General features: G+C 41.0%; 2 protein-coding genes across 2 annotated transcripts; both read left to right on the plus strand.

Moving 5' to 3' along the window:
* Positions 1-2,769: 2,769 nt before the first annotated feature.
* On the plus strand, positions 2,770-4,416 carry LOC130719666 (uncharacterized). Its single transcript, XM_057570277.1, has one exon. It carries the CDS (start codon positions 2,770-2,772, stop codon positions 4,414-4,416), a length of 1,647 nt encoding a protein of 548 aa, XP_057426260.1.
* Positions 4,417-9,237: 4,821 nt separating this feature from the next.
* LOC130717213 (CRM-domain containing factor CFM3A, chloroplastic/mitochondrial) lies at positions 9,238-17,602 on the plus strand. Its single transcript, XM_057567355.1, has 9 exons — positions 9,238-10,299; positions 10,756-11,359; positions 11,433-11,563; positions 12,274-12,624; positions 13,589-13,745; positions 14,054-14,346; positions 14,998-15,057; positions 16,798-16,887; positions 17,031-17,602. Exons 1-9 carry the CDS (start codon positions 9,370-9,372, stop codon positions 17,187-17,189), a joined length of 2,775 nt encoding a protein of 924 aa, XP_057423338.1. The 5' UTR covers positions 9,238-9,369; the 3' UTR covers positions 17,190-17,602.
* Positions 17,603-18,340: the final 738 nt, after the last annotated feature.

Here is an 18,340-nt window from a genome sequence, read left to right on the forward strand (position 1 = left end):
ACTCGATGAAGCATATAAGAAAAATAATAATGTCCAAAGTTGTGTAAATTTTTGTTGTGGAAAAGCTATCCACTTAATGTGATCGTAGAGCCTCGAAAGATGACTCTCATGGCTATCATTTATGAGGAAAAATTTAGAAACCAAATAAGTTGGATAAATTTAAATTCACTAGATAATATTTTACGTGATTTAAGTTATAAATTATAATAATTCAAAAAGTTTAAATTAATTTTTATTCTTGGTCTTGACAGGTCCCAACAAATATTGACTTTTCCGGTTAAAAGTATAAAAAATAATATTAAAACTTATTTCCTGATTTTTTAGAAAGTAAAAATATATTCATTATAAGTGAGGGAATTAACAAGATACACAACTCTCCTCAAAGAGATAAAAAAAATGGCAAAGCCAGATAGTAACCATCCCCAAAGCCTAAGATTACTAACCCAAAGAACAACGAAAAAAGCTTATTTTAATGATTTTTTTTGTTACAATTTTATGATATTAAACACTTATTACTTAACCTTTTTGCCTAAATTTAAAAATTTCAAATTAATTTAAATAATTTTTCATATTATAAGTTTATAAATTGTTTTTATACTAATAATAAAATATCAATAATTAGATTTGAGTATTATTAATTATTTTCACACAAAAAAACTCTAATTATATTTATTAAAATTTCTTAACACAAATTTACTATATTTTTAATGAAAAACAATTTTAATTTAATTTAATTATAATAGTTTATATATAATTTTAAAAAATATTGTAAGTAAGCCCGTGCAACGCACGGGTGTAATATCTAGTCATGAGTGTATGAGAAGCCTTCACCCTCAAATTTTTCACCAATGCTTACCACGACATTTCACACCGCTTTAGTGGTGGATCCAATCCTACATATGAGTTTAAGAACAAGACGAAGACACATTAACAGTCGAACTTATAAACATTAACATATAAGAAGCCACTGCATCATTCCTTAAAGAGGATCGCACTACTTACATTGAATACACACGCACAAGAATTATTTTTGTCATTAAATTAGACAATAAATTAAAGATTAACTTCTATATTATATAACTATGCTCTAACATGTGACCTTACCCATGCCAAAATAGTAATGTACATACATAATAGATTCACAGGAGCGTGTGTATCATATGAAACATGCTAATTTTAGTAATTGATGAAAAATATCCCTATTTCATTACTGAGTTAAAGGAAGCAACAAAAAGACAATGTGTCAAAATTTTATGAACTTATGGTAAAATAATAACAACACAAGAAACTTATACTTCAAACAAAAATTAAATTAACCTTCCTATTATCAAATACGTCACTAAATAGATGAAATCTATGAATTCTCAAACATCTATAGCATTCTTAAACATCTATATCACTCTCCTAGGATTCAACAACCCCTTCCGGCAATAAACCAGGTCACAGAACTAGCGAGATTAATAATCTATATGGTCAGGAGGCCAGGACTATAAGGAAGAAGAAGATTAAGATGAGGACGAAGAGGAGAAGGAAGAAAGATTGTTAAGATTTGTGTTATTTTTTCATGTGAAAATAGGCTTGGTATTTATAAGTGAAAAATAGTTAATAACAAGGTTTTATTGATAGTCCTAGCTAGCTTTTCTTTTTACTGTTTTGTGCAAGGGGAAAGGGAGGGGGAAGGGAGGCATGGGTTGGGGTTGGATGGGAGGAGGAAGTGGAATAAAGGGGAGGAGAATGGACTGGGTGAGACCCTAGGGTCTTTCGCCCAGGAACGCCAGCTCAAGGCGACGAGCGGACCAAGGACTTGGGCCTCCTCCCAGAGGCCCAACCGGCCCATTAGGAACGGCCAAAGGCGCCAGGCCCAACTCCACATCTATAAATAGGGAATGAATACCAATTGTAAAGTACTCTTAGCTCATTTGAGAAATAACAACTTGAAATTCAGTTACTTTCTCTCTCTAAAGCGGTTACGCTCTCATTCTCTCTAGGAATCTCACATCACGATCCTTACACTCTAGGTACTATACCTCATCTCTATGTTCTTTGATAGAACATTTGGCGCCGTCTGTGGGGACCGTAGATTTCGATTCCTGGACTACGTGGATTGCGATTTGATCCAGAGAAGTTCGATTTTCTGTGCGATTTTCTTCGGTTTCTAGATTTTTTGATCGATGGAGACACGTCGTCGACGACGCGACGAAGATCAGGCGCGGCGACGCGGTTCACCTCCACGTCGCGTGAGAGGCAGGTCGCGACGCGAGCAAGTTCACCGTGAAGAAACCGATCAGTTAACTCCTCTGCCACCACCTTCACCTCCGCCTCCTACTTCTCCAACGCCTCCACTACCTTCTCCGCCAACTTCACCGGAGCAGCAAAGGTCACCGGTGCATTCCCCCGGAGCTTCGGAAGAGGAGATTCCGGCACCTCAAGCACCAATCTCCGGACAAGATAGGAGGCGCTTGGTCCGTAGCATCGATGATATACAGCAGCGAAACGATTACTTACAAGAACAGTTGGAATATTATCGTTACGAGCAACAAGATGAAGGGGAGCGCGAAGCGGAAGCTGTGGCTGAATTTGAACCGTTCTCGGCGGCGGTGAGGGAGGTGGCTATCCCGGATAACATGAAGAATATTGTCCTTGAGACTTATAGCGGGAAAGCTGATCCCAAGGAGCATCTGCTATACTTTAACACAAAAAATGGTAATTAGTGCCGCTTCCGACGCAGTAAAGTGTAGGATGATTCCAGCTACGTTCAAAGGCATGATCATGGCGTGGTTCACAACTCTACCCCGAGGATCGATCACGAATTTTCGTGATTTCTCATCAAAGTTCCTCGTCCAGTTTTCCGCCAGTAAAACCAAGCAGGTTACAATTGAGGATCTGTACAATGTCCGCCAGTCTGAGGGTGAGACTTTGAAGCAGTACGTGAAACGATTCAGCGCGGCGTCCGTCAAGATTGAGGAATCAGAGCTACATGCTTGTGCGCGTGCCTTCAAGAACGGGTTGCAGCCATGGAAGCTGAATAGAAAATTGAGCCGTAAGACAGCTCGGTCCATGGAAGAGATCCGCGCGCGAGCGAACACCTACATTCTGGACGAGGAGGATGATGCTTTCAAGCGAAGGCGCGCGAAAAAGGAGAAGGATGGCGAACAGAGGGACGCATCGCCAGAAGGAAAACAGAGTAAGGAGAGAGAGGAGGGCAATAAGAGGCGAGATAGGAAAATGAGGGCAGGGGAAAAGGCTGTGAAGGAGCCATTGTACCCTAAGAGGGAAAACTTCGAGCGCCACAGACCGTGGCATCAGGCTGACTCTCGTCGGCGAGAGGAGTCAGGGAAGAGTCTAAATGCACATTTGACGGAGCTACTCCGTGAGGTCAAGGCGACCAACGCAGTTGAGGAAGGCGAGAAGGAGACCGACCCGCCTCGAGCGGCGTTGGATAAAACAAAGTGGTGCGAGTATCATCGCTCAGCAGGCCATGACACGGGGGATTGCTTTACACTGAAAAACCAAATTGAGAGACTCATTTGGGCGGGGCGATCGCAGATGAATGACCGCAGCGATCGGTGGAATGGAGAACGACAGCAGGGAAACCGGTACAGAGGAGGTCGCCAGCAGGACGACCGCAAGAGGGATGACCGCCGCCGTACGCCAACCACTGACAAAAAGGAAACACTGGCGACAAGGAAGAAGGGGGCGGAAGAAACCTTTAATAAGGATCTTGAGTCGCCAGTTGGAACAATAAACACAATCGCGGGTGGCTTTGGTGGAGGCGGAGACACGGCCTCAGCGAGGCGAAGGCACGTAAGAGCAGTGACATTAGTGCAACAGTATGAGACCCCATTTGGTTTTCAATATCAAGATATTGTGATATCATCCACGGATTTCGAGGGGATCAAAACACACAAGGATGATCCTGTGGTTGTGATGATAAGGATCAACAGTTTCAATGTGCGGCGAGTTCTCTTAGACCAGGGGAGCTCTGCTGACATTATCTACGGCGATGCATTTGATCAGTTGGGACTTACGGACAAAGATTTGATGCCTTACACAGGAATATTGGTAGGCTTCTCGGGCGAGCAAGTCTGGGTACGCGGATATATAGATTTGGGCACAATTTTTGGTGTCGACGAAAACGCCAAGCTCCTCCGCGTAAGGTATCTTGTGTTGCAGGTCGTGGCGCCATACAACGTCATCATTGGAAGGAACACGCTCAATCGCCTCTGCGCGGTGATTTCAACAGCTCACCTGGCAGTAAAATATCCGCTGATGTGCGGAAGAGTGAGAAAGATTGTGGTTGATCAGAGGAGGGCGAGAGAATGTTATAACAAGTGTCTCAATCTGTATGGGAGAAAGGGGGCTGGCGAGGGACACATGTGTCATGAGGTTGAGGTCATCCAAGGTAATCAAGACTGACAAGGGAGATCGAGGCAGATGATTGACAGAGGGATAGCAAGGTCAGGGAGCAGCCAAGGATAGAGCAGCCAAGGACAGGTTAGGATAGATGGATGGACGGGCAAGGACGGACAGTTCACGGACGCTCATGCAGAAGAGCGTTGGGCAGGTGTGATCGCGGATTTAGAGGCGTATAAATTCAGCAGAGGGGTGATGGCGATCGAGCCCAGGCTGACGGTCAGTCAAGAGAGGCGCCTGGAGAAGCTAGTAGATGATATTCTCAAGCAATACTCCTAGCTCGACTATGATATGACGGTCGCCCAGTGGGAAAAATTCCCTGAAGGTGGCGATCCCAACACGACCTTGATGTCTGGGGATCGCTCCGGAAAAGTCCGGCGCGAACCGCTGCTACCCAGATAGCAACTCAACTAACATGTCACGTTCGCCCCGTGGGAAAAATTCCCTGAAGGTGGCAATCCCAACACGACCTTGATGTCTGGGGATTGCTCCGGAAAGTCCAGCGCGAATCGCTGACCTCTCGTTGGCGATGTGTGCGAATAAACTACTTATCTCAGGATAAGTTGCTTATCCCAAAAGTCTCCCCGAAATATGGGCAAACGAGACCTCCCCGAAACATGGGCAAGAATAAAACTAGGCAAAAGTCTGGGTAAACCTATATGGCCATTGGGTCCCTAACAACGGTAAGTCTTCGCCGGGATAAAACCGGCAAGGCCACACCTACTCTTATGGGAAATATCGGTGTGAAGAAAAGCCTCAGTCCCAGACTGAGCAAAAGTCCTAGTTTCCACCGGCACACATTCAAAATCGCTACACGAGCACAAAATACAAGTCTCAAAGGCATAAGGGCGAACACAAAAAAAAAAAAACACTCAAAGGATGGATAAGTGAAATCGCGACAAACTTCCATTAAATAACACGGAGCAACGTTAATTACAAAGGGTAAGAGAAAATCAATACAAGATACTCAAACTGCATTAACATTTTATGTTTCCCTTGCGATTTCAGCAACCGCAAAATATTCAGCAGTGAAGCCTGAGGGGTCATCAGGGCCGACCAATCCGTGGGGGGTAACCCTCTTGAAGGCTCCCATTCCAGTGAGGTTGATTCCTTCATAAAGATACTGGACTTGGGCCTTGGCGAGGAAAAAACCACGGCCACGCTCTTCCACAGCCTCAGCAGCAGCCTCAGCCACTAACCTTGCTTGGAGAGTTCTGATCTCAGAATCTGCACGGTTTCTGCATCAACAACAGCTTTGGCCTTTGTCTCTAGTTGAGACTTCACCTCGGCGAGAGACTTGTTCGCCGACCCCAGCTCACTGCACAGGAACGCGATTTCTCTGTCCTTAACAATGCAGGTGGCCCTACTCGCGGCGATTGACTCGTTCTTCACCTCCAACTCCTTCTCCAGATCATCCCGCTCGTCCTTTAAGTCCTCCATTCTCTCTTCACAGGCGGATAAATCGGTCTCGCGACCGTTCATCTCGATTCCCAAATTGTTCAGCTTTGTAGTCTGGGCCACCACTTGAGTCAGCAACCTGTCACGCTCTTCATACGCCTCCAATGTGGCGAGACGATAACTCTCAGCCTTCTGGCAGAGCTCTTCAACTTCAGCGGCTGAGGGTGAATCTTGGGATAACTTGGCGAAGAGGCACCCCGCGCGCAAAAGGCTCGAAATAGCTTCTTGTGCCACACCATCAAGGTCAGGATTTTCAGCTCCCTTCATATTATTGAAGAAAGGATCAGTCATCATGAAGTCGACAGGAGTGGGTTGCTGGTATAAAGGAGAATTTTCCTTCTCGTCAGCGTTCAGATCCACGACGGCGGGGGAAGAAGGGCGAGGGGAAGGTGAGACGCCAGGAGCTTGATCCTCATCACTGCGACTCGCTGTGTGGACTGGGGAGGCCCTGGGTGAGCTTACCCTAGCTTGTTGGGATGGATGGTCAGAAGGGAGGATTGTTTGAGGGAAATCAGAAGCAGCACCCTCAGGAGCACTTTGACCAACAAGAGTCTCCTTGGGAAGGGGCGAGGAGATCCTCGCCCTTGGGGTTGGGCTCATCCTCGCCCACCATGCCTTGGTGAGGAGCAGATGTTTCACCGGTTTTGGCGGCCTTGGCTCTCTTGACCTTTTTCTTTTTCTTTTTCAACTTTTGGGGCGAAGGAATCACGACCCTAGACTTTCCGTCTGTGCCAGGGTCGCCCCCTTTGGATTTTTGGGATTTTCTTGTGGAGCAGGGTTGAACAACGTCATCAGTAGGCCTCGGTGCCAGCTCGTCGATCTCCAGTGGAAGGACGGTGTCTGGTACTAACTCGCCAGACCCAAGAGCAGCAACATTTGGGGCTGTCCTGACAGTTTCGGAAGGAACAACATCGATCGAAGATCCAAGCGTAGGATCAACCGAGGTGGATCCTTTGGTCCGCTTCTTTGAAGGGGAAGCGGCGGTCTCGGCATCAACATCCGCGGCAGCGTATTTCCTCTTGATCCTGTTAGTGTTAAAAACGGGAGGGAACTCAAACGCTTTAGCAGCAAGGGCGCACTTCAGTAAAGTTCATTCCTCCTAGGAATGAGTGGAGGGTGTTTTTGCAAGCGGCTTCAAGCAACTGTGAGCACTTGAGGATGGGGAGCCCAGCGAAAAAGCCAAGAATGATTTTATCGTCATCACTCAGCGACGCATCTGACGGCAACGGAACGTCGCGAGGGCTCTTGGTCCAGTAGAAGGGGAACAGAGCAGTCCCGTCCCGGAGGGTGAAAGCTTCAGGGTTGATTTCACTCTCAATAAGGGGAAGTCCTCCGGGGGGAGGAGGGTTAACCAAAGGAAGAGATGCGGGAGCGGCGCTGCGGGATCAAGAGGATCCTTTGGTGCGGCGTTGGGAAGTCATTTCTGCTAAAGGGAAGAATAGGGGTGAAAAGAGGAAAGGGCGCAAGGTTGTCAACTTTAGCAGATTGTAAGGATTTCAAAAGTGGTGAATGAGGGGGTGAGGGAGAATTTAAAGGGTGGATGAACAACGGTTTGGAAATCGTGCCCCATCATGGCAAAGGTGGAATGGTTACTCAAAGGAGTGTGGCGCGGATTTCGGGAAACAGGGGCAACGCATTAAATGAAAAGTTACAACGGCTGAAGCTTATTGGTTCGAATTCAAATTGGCAGGTTTTACTCTGATTTGAAGAGACGTTTCAAGGATAGCAGTTGAGATTCCGCAGATTTGCTGACATTTGCACCACTCCAGGGCGCTACGCGTGGCACAGGCTCAACACACGACAAAATATCACGATTCAAAGCACGTGCGCAACTGGGACAAGGCAAGCGAACCAAGCGCCATCGCCACAAGTCCACTTGTGGACTTGATTCGCTAAGGGAACATAGCAAGAAGTTCAAAATGTTAATTTTTGAAGTTTTAATTATTGAGCCATGTTGGCCATTGTTCTCCGTTATTAGACTCTAAGTTTTAGCATTAATTAGTTTCTCATGACCGTCGCCTTAGTTTTTCTGCTTAAAGAAACACTTAGCTCTTATGCTTCGAGCTCGGTGTCTTGTGGACTTGTGGACTGGGCGAGACCCCAGGGTCCCTCGTCCAGGAACGCCAGCTCAAGGAGACGACCGGACCAAGGACTTGGGCCTCCTCCCAGAGGCCCAACCGGCCCATTAGGAAGGGCCAAAGGCGCCAGTTTTTCTCTGCAAAACCAACCACTCTCATTCCCTTGAAATCTTATGCTCCATCTCCAAAACCCCACCATTGATTAACTATTGATCATGACCATTAGTTTTTAATAAAATGGATGGGTAGGATTAGGAGTAACTCTAGTTACTTTTTTTTGTTTTGAGTGAGTGAATCTCTCCTCATTAGGTAATAAATTTTAATTAATCATATCATATCGGAAAATAAGGTTGTCAACAACATAGCGTATATATACATATTAAGGTGGCATCCCTAATATACACAATATTTACTCAATCTTAGTCTTCATTTATTCTTTAATTTTACTGGCTTCAACATCAAAGTGTTATGCATGTATATATTCAGGTTTGACATTCCCTTGCCCAAACATCCACTAGTAGGGCTCTTGCTTGCTTGGAGTCGAGGTCATACGGAGGTCATTTGTGTAGTGGATTGCGCTCAACTCGTGTCCTCTTTGGAAGTCAAGGAGAGTATGAGATTTTTGTCCAATGATCAAAGGTATTAAGAATGTGCTTGGGAAGGCTTGGATTGTTTCTCTTAACCGTGTCAACCAGGATTGCAATGCTTCTGCTGATTGGCTTGCTAAACTGGGTGCTTCCTCCCCTCTTTCGAGTGTTCGTTGTATTGAGGACCCCACTTAGAATTGAAGACCCTAATTACGAGGGACTCTTTGCTTGTTTTTAGTTTTCTTGTCTTTAGTGTCTTCCGAAGAAAAAAGTTATTAAATGTAAAGAGCTTTAAAGAGATATCCAATCATATTTTACCATTTTTTGTTAGGTATTTCTTTATTTTAATTTCTTTATTTATTATGTTACAAAATAATGAATTATTTCCCAAGGGGATGTGTGTGTATTTTTTTACATAGTTACCGAACTCTTTTCTTTTTTGTTTAAATATTTTACCCTTCAAATATATTTTTAATGTAATTTACATTTTACACATCAGAAAATGTCCCAAATAATATTTTTAATATCGGAAAAATAAATAACACCCTTAAGAGATTGATCTTTCGATCTTGTCATCTCCAAATCATATGCCGCCAGCTGTTACCGCTTAAGCTTCAGAACAAATAATTCCCTTCTTTTTCGATGTACCCTAAACATTTAATTGTAATTAAAAAATGTCTACAAAAATTGAAAAAAATGTGGTGTGCCAAAGAGTGGAACAGAACACAGGACACAAAAGAGTTTCCTATCCTCTGCCGTTTGTCCCTGTCGCTCTGAAACAGAAGCAAGACACCATCATCATCATCATCCTTCAATTTTCCATGTGAATATCAATGGCTGTTGTACCCACTCGGCAACTTCACCCTGCTGCAACATTCTTCGATTCATTCCACACTTCTCACAGGTTCCACTCTCTCCGTTTCTTCAGGTACACTTCTTCAATCCACTGCTGTGGTAACTTCACTTCCTGCAAAACCCGGAACTGGGTCTTGTGCCATTCATTCAGTGGTAGAAGACCCTCCACGAGTTCCACTTTTATTGGTGTGAAGAAACCAATATTTCTGTGTAACTCGGCTAGGAGTTTCTGTAGTGAGAGCTGGTTGAGACGGTGGAATGAACCCACCTGCAAACACAATCGTCCGAAACCGCCGCGTGCGGTGTTAGATTATCAAGGTTCTGGAAATGGGCATGAGTCAAAATATGGTTTTGAAAGCTCAGATGAAGATGGTGATGGTGGTAGTGGTGGTGGTGATAAGAGTGGTGGTAGTACCATGGATAGGATTGTTGAAAAATTGAAGAAGTTTGGGTATGTTGATGGGATTGAGGAGCAGAGTAGAACAAAAGAGAGAGTAATTGAAAAAGGGTCCGTTGAGGATATATTTTATGTGGAGGAAGGATTGTTGCCTAATACAAGAGGTGGGTTTTCTCCAGAATCTCCATTTGGAATTGGAAGTGTTGGAAGTGATAATAGGGTGGTGAGGTTTCCATGGGAGAAGCCGATGGATAACGAGGTTGAAGAGACGAGGCCTCAAAGGAGAAAAAGTAAGACATATCTCGCCGAATTGACTCTTCCTGAGCCAGAATTGAGGAGGTTGCTGAGGTTGACTTTTCAGAAGAAGCATAAGACGAGAGTTGGGAGTAGCGGAGTTACTCAAGCCGTTGTAGACAGGATTCATGAGAAGTGGAGGACATCAGAGATTGTGAGGCTAAAGTTTGAAGGTCAGGCCGCGCTTAACATGAAGAGGATGCATGAGATACTGGAGGTTTGCTATTTGCCTTTAGCTTCTTATATATTTAGAAAGTCTTGTTTTCATTATAAAACTTATGCAACATAGGAGCTTGTTGAATTTCTTGAAAGTAGATAGACTAGACCAACCAGAACTGTATTGGCTATCATGTCTTACATACATGGAAGATTTTTTTTGCAAGTAAATTTCATTTCTTTAGTGTAGTGATATATAATTGTGTCATCTTCTAGGGCACTCTCTTGAGTGGGCAAATGGATTGGAAATATTTTCTTCTTCAACCACAACATTTGTCAAAAGAGTCCAGATTTTACATAGGAATTGCTTTGAATGCTCTGATTTGAATGTTTGAATTGCCAATTTTATGTTGTCTATAGATTCCCTTTGGGGATTTATACTTTTCTTTATACACCACCGTCTTTGACTGTCAATAACTGTTGTTATATTCTTGTTTATGCTTCACACCACATTCAGAGAAAAACTGGTGGTCTGGTGATTTGGAGATCAGGCAACTCTGTTTCCTTATACAGGGGTGTGACCTACGAGGATCCTTCATTGCAGCAGAATAAAAGGATATATAGGAAAAGCGAGAACTCATCTAAGTTTTTATCACCACCTTCTGATAAACTGATATATAGGAAGAGTGAGAACTCATCTAAGCTATTATCACCACCTTCTGATAAACAGATATATAGGAAGAGTGAGAGCTCATCTAAGCTTTTATCAACTCCTTCTGAAACTTCAGCATTGAAGCTTTCTGATGTTGCTTCTTATTCTGAGGCAAATACACCGATGGAGAAGTTGGAATCTACAAATGATCAGAAAGAAAAAGATTATGTGCCAAAAGTCAACTATGAAGATGAAGTAGACAAATTATTGGATGGTCTAGGTCCGCGATACACAGATTGGCCTGGATGTGAGCCATTGCCCGTTGATGCGGATATGCTTCCTGCAACTGTTCCTGGTTACCAACCTCCTTTTAGAGTTCTTCCTTTCGGAGTGAGAGCGTCACTTGGTTTAAAGGAGGCAACTGCTCTGAAAAGGATTGCTAGGGGACTTCCTCCACATTTTGCATTAGGTTTGTCATTGTTTCCCTTATGCATGTGAAGTGTAGAATTTCATTGTGATTTTAAATTAATTATGAAATATAGGTAGAAGCAGGCAGCTTCAAGGTTTAGCTGTAGCCATGATTAAATTGTGGGAAGAAAGTTCTATTGCAAAGATAGCACTCAAACGTGGTGTGCAGCTAACTACCAGTGAGAGAATGGCAGAAGAGATCAAGGTGATTAATCAATGCTTTTTTCCAGTACCACTAATAAATTTGTTAAATTTGTATGCCATTTGTAATGCATAAATTTCATTTTTTGTTGAAATTGAGCATATTAGGCATCTATTAGGTGGACATTGAATATTAACTATTAAGACTTGAAACCAGTCCACAATGTTTGTAATTCTTAAGGGTTTGGGCTCTTTAACATTCATGGATTAACTAATACACCTTTACATCCATTAAAATCCACATTGCATATTGACTTGCTCAAAATGTTATATGAACGCACCTCCTTTTCAAATAGTTTCATGAACTAACTATCCCAAAAGCTTAAGCTGTTGGGAGAAGACACATGAGTGATTTTGTATTCTATTTCTAATACGCCTCCTCACGCAAGAGCCATTAGGCTTGAAGATGTGGGGAATGCACATATCCACCTACCTTCTGTTGAAACTCAAATTAAATTTATCAGAATAATGGGGGCAATAGGGATTGAACTCCAGACCATAAAGGGCACAAGTGGGTGGAACTTGCTGATTACTCCAGACCACCTACATTGGCGTTGGATGGAATTTGCTGCTAAAATAAGATATCATTATGATATTATCAGTTTATAAGCATTTACAAAAATAAAAATAGTCTGGTAGTTTGTAATATTTGCATGTAATACAATACTATGTAAAGGTTTATTGATGAATAGTTATTTTTATTGCTGGATGCAGAAATTGACAGGTGGTACACTACTGTCCAGAAATAAAGACTTCTTGGTCTTTTTTAGAGGAAAGAATTTTTTATCAGCAGATGTTACTCAAGCCTTGCTGGAGAGGGAAAGAATCGCAAAAGCAATGGAGGATGAGGAGGAGCAAGCAAGATTGAGAGCGTCATCATTGCTCATACCAGCTATTAATACATCACAGCTATCAGCAGGGGCTGGGACTCTTGGTGAAACTTTGGATGCAGATGCAAAATGGGGAAAGACATTGGACGAGCGTCACAAGCAAAAAGTTATGATAGAAGTAGAACAACTACGGCATGCCAATATTGTTAGAAAGTTAGAACAGAAGCTTTCCTTAGTAAGTTCTTAAAATTTCTCAAAGCAAGGAAGTCTCTTTCCATCTTGGTAATGGCCTTTTGTGTTTAATCTCATTACCTAGCATGATGATAGCGCTCTTTTTTCTATTGATTCTCTCGATGAAAACATAAACAAAACTTTGTGTTACTAGGGTTGATATTCAGCTACTTTTTGGTCTGAATGGCTGAACCATTTCATAACACTTTGCATTAATATTTTATCAAAAAGGAAAAATAAAATGGTTAGTTAAGTCTCATTTTTTTTAAAACAATTATCGACGGTGCTGGAAATGTCGGCAGTAGTTATAGGGACAATATTAGTGGAAGAGGTAGCATGAGGACAGGCAATGTTAGATTATCAGTGCTTGTTATTTTAAACCTGATTTCGTCAGTCAGGCGACAGTTTTTCTTGTATAGATGTGTGTCCTTAAGTCAATTCTGTGGATTAACAGATGCAATGTCAATGATTATTGGTTAATGCCCCCTTCCCAAAGTTACAATCAAAGGAATCATTTTACCTTCCAGAAAATTAACCTCTTTCAACATAACTATTATGGAATGTTCCATACAGGAGGTGAAGGATCAGGGTTGTCTCATTGAATCCTGATCAGGCCAGTTTTAAACTATGCTACGAAAGATAATGAAAGAAGGAACAGTTAAGGCTATAAGTTTACAAGGAGAATAGAGGCTTATTATTTCTTTTGTATCTGAAATTGATTCCCACATTGTCAAAAAGCCTGAGTCATAACATTACAATTAGGAATTTTTTAGTTTTTCAATGTGTTTAATAAGACTCTCAAATAAACTCTTTACTACCAATGCTTTAGAATATTATGTACACCATGTCAGTGGTTCCTGGAGGCTTTGATAATTTTTCTTGCCTTTTTTTGGTTCCTAACTTCACCCTAGGATTATTTCTCGACGTAGATTTTTCATGATTGTGATCCCAGGATTTTTGCTTACCAGGCTGAAAGAAAGATAATGAGAGCTGAAAAGGCCTTAATGAAGGTGGAGGAGTCTCTGAAGCCATCAGATTACAAGGCAGACCCTGAAAGCATAACTGATGAAGAGAGATTTATGTTTCGCAAATTAGGACTGCGGATGAAAGCTTTCTTACTTCTTGGTAGAGCTCTATCTAGATAAAATTGTCCTTACTCTATATTATGACTACTTTGATTCACTTCACCACTAGCTAAGGGTGGGAATAGAAGAAAGCAATAGAAAAGGTTATCTTTGAAATCTACTTCACAGCAATAATATACCTGAATATTGTATCCCTAAAAGTTGAGAATCCATTCTACAAACCTCAAGCACCTTATAAGTCAGCTTCATGACCACTTAAACCTTGTCCTTCTCGATCATTTCTCCTTGATGCCTGTGAGCTTACTTTAATTATATGGTCCTGAAAAGGAATCTAATTCATGGTTTCAGGTAGACGTGGGGTTTTTGATGGTACTATTGAGAACATGCACTTGCACTGGAAGTACCGGGAACTGGTCAAGATACTTGTAAAGGCCAAAACCTTTGAACAAGTTAAAAAAGTTGCACTGGCACTCGAAGCCGAGAGTGGTGGTGTTCTGGTTTCAGTTGACAAAGTTTCAAAAGGATACTCTATAATTGTTTATCGAGGAAAGGATTATCGGCGTCCTTCAACATTGAGACCAAAGAATCTCTTGACGAAGAGAAAGGCTCTAGCACGTTCAATTGAGCTCCAACGACATGAGGTATGTATACTAACAAAATTTATAATATCAATCTTCATGTAGATGTGGAGATGAACATTTGTAATGATCATTTCTTTTTTTACTGCACCTCCAAGACTACAATTTCAGCTGGAAGAACCACTAATGATGTCATTCATGATTTTGTCTTGTATTTTGTAACCACTCACCCATCATAAGTGGTAACATTCTCATCTCCGTAATAAGAAGCCTAGTTTAAACAATGGAATGATAATAAATATAATCTATTTCAGTCCATTTTATTCCATTTCATTTTGTTGTATTCTACCCTCTATTAGATATCCAAAGTCCAAACGTTGATAGATTTTACCAATTTGGTCCCCAGAACTTGATATCTCAATTTTTCATTAAAAGTGGCAAATTGACATCGTTTTAACTGCCATGTTATCTTTTAATGTTACAAAAAATTGAACTACGTTAAACTTGAGCAGATAAGATGGAAAATTTGGAAATTTCAGGTTTTAAGGACTAAAGCGATAAATTTTATCTGAGGAAATAAATCGATATAGATATCGAAATAGGGTTTTACTCTGATTCTTTCTCAGCTTCTCCTTCTATGTATGTGCACATGCTTGTGTTTTTAATGTTCATAATAAATGCTCCTTGCTAACCTCTCTTTCTGTTGGCAAACAGGCACTCATGACTCATATTTCAACTTTGCAAAAAAAAGTGGTGAAGATCAGCACTGAAATAGTATGTCTTTTCTGATCTGATATTTTTAGTATCTCACATTGCAAGCCAAGATGTATTACATGTGGAAACTTGATATGATGAACAGTGCGCATGAACAGTGCTCATGAACAGTAGCAGTCAAATTGATAAGAACAGAATTTATTACAGAATAATTATGGAAGTACTGGTGTTCGAGAGCCAGTTCTCTCCTACAGATTCTGGAATTTTGAGAGTCCAGTCTCTCCCTAAGACAACCACCCAATTTCTGAATGTCTAAACTAACGGCCACAACTCCTATTTATAACTAGAAATTTAATAACCACCCCTAGGCAGTTTTGATAGAACATAACTAACATAAACTGATGTAAATAACTAACCCAATAACTACCCCAACAAATAATCAAATAATAACTTTCTAACTGCTACTGTTCACGAGCACTGTTCATGCGCACTGTTCATCATATCAATACCCCGCCCTAAAAGATCCACCTTGTCCTCAAGGTGGGAAGTAGGCAATGCTCCTTCAATGTAGGTTGGCTGCTCCAAATGTTCTGCAGTTTTAATCAGTACTTCTGGAGTTTGACTCTGAAAAATACCTCCTCCTGGATCCCACTGTTTGAAGTTGGTCAAACCACTTAACGCAGCCCATTTTGTTCCTGTCTTCCCCTCTTTCAACAAGATCATCTCTGCAGATGCCAAGTGTTGCAGTCTGTTCAATGCCTGTCGTGGAAGATGCTTGATCCTTGAAAGACATTTGACCCACATACCATTCCTCTGTCTTGGCTCCCCTTCTTTCTTCAGAGACTTGCGTCTCTTCATCGTCTTCGGTTGTTGATGGATCTTTCGATGCTTTCTCCACCGGGGTCCAAGACTCACTCCATCACCTCTTCTTACAACCTCTGCTTCAAGATTGGGTCTTTGCATCTCAAAGGTTAAGGATTTCTCCGCCTCTACTGTGGTCTCTATCATCTCTGATTTTGATTCTACTAAATGGCCTTCTCTTGCATTCTCCAAGACTTCATTTATCCTTGGGCTTTCTTCCTCTCTAGAATCTTTAACATATACTGGTATGTCAGGATCCATTTCTGGTTGGAATTTCTTCAGTAAAGCCTTCACAAAATCCCACCATTTTGCATTCTGGTTTCTTCTTTTCCAGAAATACCACCAGAAGAAAGCATCTCCCGTCAAAGCCATCTCAGCCTCCGAGAACTTCTTCTCTTCAGCCATTTCCATGGCCTCACAGTGCTGCTCCACTTTGATCAACCACCAGTAAGCCTCTTTACCATCAAAGGTTGGAAACGCCTTACCTTCCCTCTTCTTAATTGTTGTCTTCTTCTCCATTTCTTCACGATTCAATTGCACCACAGCACCTGGATGGTGCTCTGATACCAAATTGATAAGAACAGAATTTATTACAGAATAATTATGGAAGTACTGGTGTTCGAGAGCCAGTTCTCTCCTACAGATTCTGGAATTTTGAGAGTCCAGTCTCTCCCTAAGACAACCACCCAATTTCTGAATGTCTAAACTAACGGCCACAACTCCTATTTATAGCTAGAAATTTAATAACCACCCCTAGGCAGTTTTGATAGAACATAACTAACATAAACTGATGTAAATAACTAACCCAATAACTACCCCAACAAATAATCAAATAATAACTTTCTAACTGCTACTGTTCACGAGCACTGTTCATGCGCACTGTTCATCATATCAAAACTCCTGTTTCTGATCTTATTTGATTTCGACCACTTTTCGTAGGCACAAATGGAGAAGGTTAAGGACGATGGAGATGAAGCATTGTATGACGTATTAGATTCTGCTTATCCTTCTGATGATGATAACTCTGAGGTCTCTCTCTCTCTCTCTCTCTCTCTCTCTCTCTCTCTCTCTCTCTCTCTCTCTCTCTCTGCTTTAATAAACCCCCGTCCAAAAAATCATTTTGAACTGTTTATCATTTTATATTTCTGTGTTAATATCTTATTTATATGTAGGTGGAGGATGGTGAGGAAGGAGATGAGGTATATCTTGAGACCTATATTAGTGAAGATGATAGTGAAATTGAAAGTGAAGATGATAGTGATATTGAAAGTGAAGATGATAGTGATATTGAAAGTGAAGTTGAAACTGATGATATTTATTCTTTAACCTGAGGAATTTGTCTCATGAAGTTGAAGATCAAGGGTCCTGTGATTTTGGGGATTCCTGACGCATGTGTGAATCATTAATGGCACTCAATATTCAGGAAAAATATCATAGCTCCTTCAGATCAAACTCCCAAGAACTACATCCTCAATTCCATTAGATTATCATAGGGCATGCAATTGGACATGATCCTGAATCTAATTAGCTATACAGCACTACTTACTGAAAGATGTACATACACTTGTCTGTATGAAGTTCTCTAGAGTTGAATAGTTGAGGCATAGGACCGATTTTAGCTTATAGAGGAAATATCTGCTGATTTTCAGCACTTTGGTTTGTTGGGTTTATATAACCTCCATTCCAAAGCTATTAATGTTGTTACCACAAAGTTTAAGAAACTTTTCATTTATGTGATGTAAAATATTATGCATACACAAAAACACCCTTAATTCCCTACTAATTATGTAATTAAAATAGAGAGGATAACTATGATTAGTAAAAGCAGTAAATTCTCATTTTGGTTTTCGAACTTAGCATATTTTTCATATTGGTTTTTACACTAAAGAAACCATGAAAAAAAGGACATGAACTATTTTTATGGTGGTCACTTTAGGCCCTATTTGGAAAAACAGCTTAATTAAGCGCTTATGGTCATAAGCAACCATAAGCGCTTATTTATAAGTTATTTTAAAAAAATTATTAAAAATATTAAAAATAAGTTGTATATAAGCATAAGCTCTTTTTTCATAAGCTATCATAAATAACTTATGAAAATAAGCTCAAAACAGCTTATGGTAGGTCATAAGTTGTTCTACATAAGCTCTCACAAACACTTGTACAAGAGTTTATGCTATCAGATAAGCTCAAATAAGCTCTCCCAAACGGGGCTTTAGTCCTTAATATTAGCTCTGAACCTCCTACACTAAATAAATGGTTGCAGAAAACAGAATTTCAAGAACTGTTTTCACTAATGTGACCTCTAGAAAAAGATTCTTTTTTCATGTTTCTTTAGTGTAAGGATTAGTATGAAATGCAAAGTTCATGGACTAAAATGATGATTTAACCTTAATAAAAGAGAAGTAGGTTAGGTGAAGAAGAGATGATATTATTTTGGTTAATTAAGAAAATTTTGAAATAATTATCATTTTGGTTATTATAT

This window comes from Lotus japonicus, chromosome 5, assembly GCF_012489685.1.
Source record: "Lotus japonicus ecotype B-129 chromosome 5, LjGifu_v1.2".
NCBI classification, from domain to species: Eukaryota; Viridiplantae; Streptophyta; class Magnoliopsida; order Fabales; family Fabaceae; genus Lotus; species Lotus japonicus.

Bases quoted from the DNA above. Each gene is read 5' to 3' on its own strand.
- LOC130719666 (XM_057570277.1), top strand. From the start codon at position 2,770: ATGGCGTGGTTCACAACTCTACCCCGAGGATCGATCACGAATTTTCGT.
- LOC130717213 (XM_057567355.1), top strand. From the start codon at position 9,370: ATGGCTGTTGTACCCACTCGGCAACTTCACCCTGCTGCAACATTCTTC. The intron at 11,564-12,273 runs GTGATTAATCAA...TGCTGGATGCAG, and splicing joins GAATGGCAGAAGAGATCAAG to AAATTGACAGGTGGTACACT. The intron at 16,888-17,030 runs GTCTCTCTCTCT...ATTTATATGTAG, and splicing joins CTGATGATGATAACTCTGAG to GTGGAGGATGGTGAGGAAGG.